General features: G+C 46.8%; 1 protein-coding gene across 5 annotated transcripts in view; it reads right to left on the bottom strand.

Annotated features, from left to right (window-relative positions):
• Positions 1 to 209: 209 nt before the first annotated feature.
• The window catches only part of LOC129857711 (MAP7 domain-containing protein 1-like), a 74,839-nt gene continuing 67,493 nt past the window's right edge, over positions 210 to 7,555 (bottom strand). For all 5 annotated transcript variants that reach the window (XM_055926214.1, XM_055926215.1, XM_055926217.1 and 2 more), the window contains 3 exons: positions 4,683 to 4,755; positions 3,144 to 3,592; positions 210 to 1,402 (listed from right to left, as the gene is read on the bottom strand). In XM_055926214.1, the coding sequence (XP_055782189.1) occupies positions 3,514 to 3,592; positions 4,683 to 4,755 (152 nt within the window). In that variant the 3' untranslated portion in view covers positions 210 to 1,402; positions 3,144 to 3,513. The remainder of the gene's footprint in view (positions 1,403 to 3,143; positions 3,593 to 4,682; positions 4,756 to 7,555) is intronic.

Raw genomic sequence — 7,555 nt, 5'->3', positions numbered from 1 at the left:
AATCGATGAGCACATTCAACCTCAACATAGTCTACAGTGTGTCTGTCTTTTCAGCCTGGTCTCGCCAGTTTTTTAACAACAGTGTTTTCTTGGTCGTATTTTTGCTGGTTTCGAGTGTCATTCTAAATCTCATCCATCCAGATTGTGGACAGACTATATACAAAAGACAAGAAAAATAAAAATAAAATAAGGAAAACTAAACCACAGACTACTGGACAACAATGTTCTCTTTAATAAGACTCCCGATACTCCCTTTGACCCTTCAATACACAACGAAATATATTTATAGCATATACACACACCAGCATTTCATTTTCAAACACATTAGAATCTGTGGAATTTCGATGGAGGTGGCAGCATATCGTGCTTCTTGCTCAGGTTTAGAAAAAAACTAAACTGCACTGATTTTTAAAATAGTGGGATGGAATGCCCTTGTGTACATTCTGTTTCAACACTGATTAAACTGAATGGATCACTGATTTGACCCAAGGCTTACCAATCCTGAATCTGGAGTACCCATGCGTGTGCTGTTTTTCGTTCAACTAATCCCTTGTTCATTTCTATAGTGCTCCTTGGAGACAGCTGACGCTGTGCTGCAACAATGTCATTCTTACATTGTCAAAACGTTGTCAAATGTCTTCTTCAGTATTTTGGAGACATTCTATTTGCAGTGTAGCTCCATTTACAGAGCATTTACAAATACGTTTATAGAGACCATATCATTACATTTCCAATACATATTAGTTACTGGGAAAACCTTGAAAGGCAGGAGTTAAGTAAGCATTGGGATTCCTTTCATAAATTCACACACAATTTATTCCACAGACCACTCTCCCTCATTTATTCCAACTCTCAAGTTTTCATTTACATTATTCACATATAGCTGTACCCAGTCCTTACATTTCTCTTAAATAAACTAAACATTAGAAACAAAAAGCCAACTTACTTCTCTTTCAACTCGTCATCATAATAATAACAACAACTACTCATTTGTGTCAAATGTGTATTTTTCACCCCCAGGGCTACTGAAATCTACCATGGATGATACTGCTGTGGAAGAATTGATGCCGCGATATCTTCTACCATCTACAAATGGTAACACTGATGCACCCTGTCGGGTGGCGATGACGTCATATCCTGTTTTTGTGTTTTGCTTGTGTCTTTTTTGCAGAATGCAGAGTTGTTGCTTCTTCTTCATCTTCTTCTGCCCTTTTCCCAGGGAAAGTTTATGTTTTTTGTGGCCTAGAAAGCAGTCTGTGATTGGTTTGGCACAGATCATAGGGGATGTGCACCTTCGGGAAGAGGGGGGCCCTCACCCGTACGAGTGGAGGCTGGATTCGGGAAGGGGGGGGGGGGGGGGGGCTAAGAATCGCCTTTGTGAGTGGCACACCTCACAGGACCTCTGGAGAGATAATAAACGGAGAGGACAAGATGAGGGTCAGTTTCAACACAGTGATACACCACACAACAAGAAAAAACACCAGCGATCCAAAATGGTGTCCATTTAGAGACGTTCTGAATGCGCCATCTGAATGGTGAGCCAAAATGGTCGCCAATTTGAGCATTTGTAAAATGTGTGAGGCGGACCCACCCTCACTGACCATGCTAAAGACGAGGCTTATAAACCCTTGACCTGGCAACATTACTACATTTTAAAAGGTCCTGAGTGCATGTCACAAAGGGCATGAACCCATAAGGCTTTATAGGCTTGTTTTTATAGGGAAATGAAGAGGCTAATCAAACCAAGCACCAGAGGCTCCAGGCAGAATCCTGACTCCTTTTAATGACGGACCATCAACGACCATTCAGTCGCCCATCATGTGAGTGAGTGATAGCTAGCTGGCGCTACGAGTGTGATAAACACAGTGTGATTGATGCTAACAGTAGCAATAGATTGACAGAGGCACCTGTCAGGCAGCTAAACGGTCCACCACACTAGCTCACAAATATCGCCATTTGAACTAGCCCCCGGTGGTATGTTTAGAAATAAACATGTCCCCGATTCCCAATCTATGGAATTACATCATAACATTCAATCAGTGTCGATACATTAATCTCCCCAGTCACAAACCCCCAGCCCCACGGCCATAAACCAAATAACCCCTCCAAGTCATCATGGTAAGAGAGTGCGGGGTATGCAGACAGGGCAGATTAGAAATGTGATGTTAACTTGTGAAAGACTGTGACTTGAAGGCAGTGTGAGTGGCAGAGTGAATTCACTCGGATAAAAGTGGTTTATATTGTCTCGTCTGGCTGCAGCTCTGCAGCCCAGGTGACCCTCTTCTGTTTGCTTTGGATATAATGTATGACCTGCTGGCAGGCTGACAGGTGGGGACTAAGCCCTAGGGGGAGGGTGGAGGGGCGAGGGGCAGTAATGCTGACCCCGCCGTGGGGAGGGGGGTGAGGGTGACGGGGGTACATAACTGTGCCGGGGTCCTGTTTCCATTCCTGGCAGCTAGCTAGCTCCCCAACACTCAGGGAATTTGACACTGGGTGTTGAGCCTAGCGACCGGAGCTCTGGGAGTGAAAGCAGTCGGTATTAAGATACCTCACTCCCTCCGCCTCTCTGTGTCACCTTAGGCACTCTGGGGGCTGGAGGATTCCCCCTGCCACCTTCTACCTCCCTCTCTCTCCCCCTCTCTTTCCCTAGGGACACTCACGTACGCACGGGTGACGACTTGCATCTGAGACGACACTAAACCGACCGGCTCAGTCGGACGGGTCTTCGTTGCCAAGGACAACACTACGAACCCATGGCGCCTCTTTGTGGCACGTTGTGAACCCTGGCCCTAATGTGAAAAGTCAACCGCCAGAGCAGATGCGAGGCCATTATTACTGCTGTATTTGAACCCCAGCTTAATCTATAGTTAAGAACACTGTCAGGGGTTGAGGATACTCAGATAAGATTCCTTGCTTGAATCCCTGGATAATATTGGCACAGCTGATACAATATAATTAGGTTATGATGTCATTTGAGGACGGTTTCCAAGACACAGATTCCAAGACACAGATTAAGCCTAGTCTTAGACTGAAAAACAAGTTCAATGGAGATTCTCTATTCAAATGCATTTTAGTCCAAGACTAAGCATAATCGGTGTCCAGGAAACCGGCCCTTGGAGTTCCCTCTCTCTCTGTCTATGTACCTGCGACATGCTGAGGCTTCATGGGGCCCACTTTTTTCAGGAAGGGCTCATCACTTTCAAAGGCCAGGATTGGTTCAGTGGGCATGTCACTCTCTGATTTCTCCCTCCCCCCGTTGCTGCTGTTGCCTTGATTGGCTAGCTGGATGACCTCCTCAAAGTGTGCGGTGTCCCCCATGCTAGACAGGCCATTCTCGTGTCTGACAGGCTGGACACCGTTGACCACATGGACCGTGGAGCTGTGGGAGGGTGAAACATGGTTACAGACAAAAGGACTACGGCCCCAAGTGGTTCAGTTGCAGATTTTCCCCTCGGGCCTGTTCAGGAAGATGTAACATTATACTGTAGCTATAACGTAGAACAGAAATGATTGTCAGATAGATAGAACGATGCTAGACAGGCCATTCTCGTGTCTGACAGGCTGGACACCGTTGACCACATGGACCGTGGAGCTGTGGGAGGGTGAAACATGGTTACAGACAAAAGGACTACGGCCCCAAGTGGTTCAGTTGCAGATTTTCCCCTCGGGCCTGTTCAGGAAGATGTAACATTATACTGTAGCTATAACGTAGAACAGAAATGATTGTCAGATAGACAGAACGATGACAGCCACATTCATAACGTTTCACATCACTGAATACAACCCTGGTCTGCCCTCAGTGGCTAACTGAAGACCTCAAACCTTATATTACACTACCCCTCAAGAACAAAAAACATATTTCAATAGATAAATAAACAATATCTCTATTTCTACTGAAAGCCTATGTACTGAGACTCTCTGTTTTCTTTTGTGGTTTGAAACTATACAAATCGGCCCACGTCTTGATTAGAAGGCCACCTGTAGCACGCGTTCCAGCAGGTATATTTCACTGGTCATCCCCAAAGCCAACTCCTCCTTTGGATAACTTTCCTTCCAGTTCTCTGCAAAAATCACTGAAGCTGGAGTTGTATATTTCCCTCTCTAACTTTAAGCATCAGCTGTCAGAGCAGCTTACCTGATCACTGCACCTGTACACAGCCCATCTGTAAATAGCCCACCCAACTACCTCATCCCCATATTGTTATTTATTTTGGCTCTTTTGCACCCCAGTATCTACTTGCACATCATGATCTGCAGATCTATCACTCCAGTGCTAATGTTAAATTGTAATTATTTCGCCACTATGGCCTATTTATTGCCTTACCTCCCTAATCTTACTACATTTGCACACACTGTATATAGGTTTTTCTATTGTGTTATTGACAGTACGTTTGTTTATGTGTAACTCTGTGTTGTTGTTTTTGTCGCACTGCTTTGCTTTATCTTGGACAGGTCGCAGTTGTAAATGAGAACTTGTTCTCAGCTGGCCTACCTGGTTAAATAAAGGTGAAAAAAAATAAAAAATCAAATAAAAAGGCATCCAATACTGCTGGTTTCTGGTTTGCTTGTTATCTAGCGCTCATGGTGGTCTTGTAATAACGGTAGTGCACGGCTTGCTATTTTACATTTCTAATTGATATTTTGGACAAGAGGAAATAGAGGACACGGTTTTTGAACCTTACCTGTCTCTCAAACCACTATGGTCGTTCTCTGTATTCTTGCTGATCTCTGGGCTTGGCTGGTAGTCAGCAGAGGCTGCGGAAACAAATAAAATCCACTGTAAAACACACGCACGTGCAAGCACACACACGGTTCGCAGGGCCACCCTGAAGCAAGCACAGACAATATGCAGGATGGATCCAACCAGTGCTGGATTCCTGATTACATCCTTGGGCTGTGGCTGTGTGAGTGTGTGTGTGTGTATTAGTGCGTCCGTATTTGAGCATGTGGGTGCGTGCGCGCACGTGTGTGTTTGTGTGAGTATGTCCAAAGGCCTGATTGAAGAGGAGCAACGCCTGCCAACTTGCCTGGACTCCCCACCACATCAGTGCCTCCAAAAATGGTTTCCACCATACGGGAATCCTGGCCACATGTACTCAAATCCCCTATCCCTATTTCCTTCTCATCTGAAAATGTTGTGTGTGTGTGTGTGTGTGTGGGGTCAAATGGGGATGGGGGTTGTATAAGTAGGAGTAATATTTGTCTTTCTTTGTCGTGTGAACACTGTATTTATCGTGTCTTATGTACATCTGGATGCACAGTGGCTGTCCCTGCCGCGACAATAAAGATAGAATAAAACGGAATTAAATTGACGGGCTAAATGTGGTGAGTGGTCCATTTACAGTCATTAAGCCAACCCTGCAATGCAATACACTGCCATAAGCCCCCAGACTGGGTTTGGACTGCAAACAATAAGCACACACATGGGTTATACTGTCCTAAATGAAAGCAGTGGGGCTGGGATTCTAACAATAGTATTAAATAGTCTTCATATGAAAAGGGAACATAATGCAGACGGCGATGAAACCAAAGACAAGCATTCTAAATATCAGGAGGGAGGACAGGGACTGTTCATGGACCCTTTTTATCATTTTATCCATTTTGTCCGTAACTATAGCACTTTACAAGCAGCACTACATATTTATTTAATTCATGCTTTTAGCCTAGTCTAATGAGATAATTGTGCTGCACATTTACATTGACTCTTTTTGACTCTGCATGTTCACATGTATGTTTATATTGTTTTACTGTTTGCGAGCTCTTACGAAACGGGTATTTTAGTAGCTACAAATGGCTTAGATGAACTTGACTTGACAAAGTACTGAAGCGAAACCGTCTGCCCACGTGTTCTCGCACACCCCGAGAGCTTCTGGTCAGCGGGGTGGTGGCACCGGGATCCTCATCTCTCCCAAGTGGTCATTCTCTCTTTCTCCCCTTACCCATCTGTCTATCGCCTCCTTTGAATTCCATGCTGTCACAGTTACCAGCCCTTTCAAGCTTAACATCCTTATCATTTATCGCCCTCCAGGTTCCCTTGGAGAGTTCATCAATGAGCTTGATGCCTTGATAAGCTCCTTTCCTGAGGACGGCTCACCTCTCACAGTTCTGGGTGACTTTAACCTCCCCACGTCTACCTTTGACTCATTCCTCTCTGCCTCCTTCTTTCCACTCCTCTCCTCTTTTGACCTCACCCTCTCACCTTCCCCCCCTACTCACAAGGCAGGCAATACGCTTGACCTCATCTTTACTAGATGCTGTTCTTCCACTAACCTCATTGCAACTCCCCTCCAAGTCTCCGACCACTACCTTGTATCCTTTTCCCTCTCGCTCTCATCCAACACTTCCCACACTGCCCCTACTCGGATGGTATCGCGCCGTCCCAACCTTCGCTCTCTCTCCCCCGCTACTCTCTCCTCTTCCATCCTATCATCTCTTCCCTCTGCCCAAACCTTCTCCAACCTATCTCCTGATTCTGCCTCCTCAACCCTCCTCTCCTCCCTTTCTGCATCCTTTGACTCTCTATGTCCCCTATCCTCCAGGCCGGCTCGGTCCTCCCCTCCCGCTCCGTGGCTCGACGACTCATTGCGAGCTCACAGAACAGGGCTCCGGGCAGCCGAGCGGAAATGGAGGAAAACTCGCCTCCCTGCGGACCTGGCATCCTTTCACTCCCTCCTCTCTACATTTTCCTCTTCTGTCTCTGCTGCTAAAGCCACTTTCTACCACTCTAAATTCCAAGCATCTGCCTCTAACCCTAGGAAGCTCTTTGCCACCTTCTCCTCCCTCCTGAATCCTCCTCCCCCTCCCCCCCCCCCTCCTCCCTCTCTGCAGACGACTTCGTCAACCATTTTGAAAAGAAGGTCGACGACATCCGATCCTCGTTTGCTAAGTCAAACGACACCGCTGGTTCTGCTCACACTGCCCTACCCTGTGCTTTGACCTCTTTCTCCCCTCTCTCTCCAGATGAAATCTCGCGTCTTGTGACGGCCGGCCGCCCAACAACCTGCCCGCTTGACCCTATCCCCTCCTCTCTTCTCCAGACCATTTCCGGAGACCTTCTCCCTTACCTCACCTCGCTCATCAACTCATCCTTGACCGCTGGCTACGTCCCTTCCGTCTTCAAGAGAGCGAGAGTTGCACCCCTTCTGAAAAAACCTACACTCGATCCCTCCGATGTCAACAACTACAGACCAGTATCCCTTCTTTCTTTTCTCTCCAAAACTCTTGAACGTGCCGTCCTTGGCCAGCTCTCCTGCTATCTCTCTCAGAATGACCTTCTTGATCCAAATCAGTCAGGTTTCAAGACTAGTCACTCAACTGAGACTGCTCTTCTCTGTATCACGGAGGCGCTCCGCACTGCTAAAGCTAACTCTCTCTCCTCTGCTCTCATCCTTCTAGACCTATCGGCTGCCTTCGATACTGTGAACCATCAGATCCTCCTCTCCACCCTCTCCGAGTTGGGCATCTCCGGCGCGGCCCACGCTTGGATTGCGTCCTACCTGACAGGTCGCTCCTACCAGGTGGCGTGGCGAGAATCTGTCTCCTCACCACGCGCTCT

The sequence above is a fragment of the Salvelinus fontinalis genome, chromosome 6 (genome assembly GCF_029448725.1).
Source record: "Salvelinus fontinalis isolate EN_2023a chromosome 6, ASM2944872v1, whole genome shotgun sequence".
NCBI lineage: Eukaryota > Metazoa > Chordata > Actinopteri > Salmoniformes > Salmonidae > Salvelinus > Salvelinus fontinalis.
The sequence above is the reverse complement of the archived record's forward strand: the minus strand, read 5'-3'. Positions and strand labels throughout refer to the sequence as shown.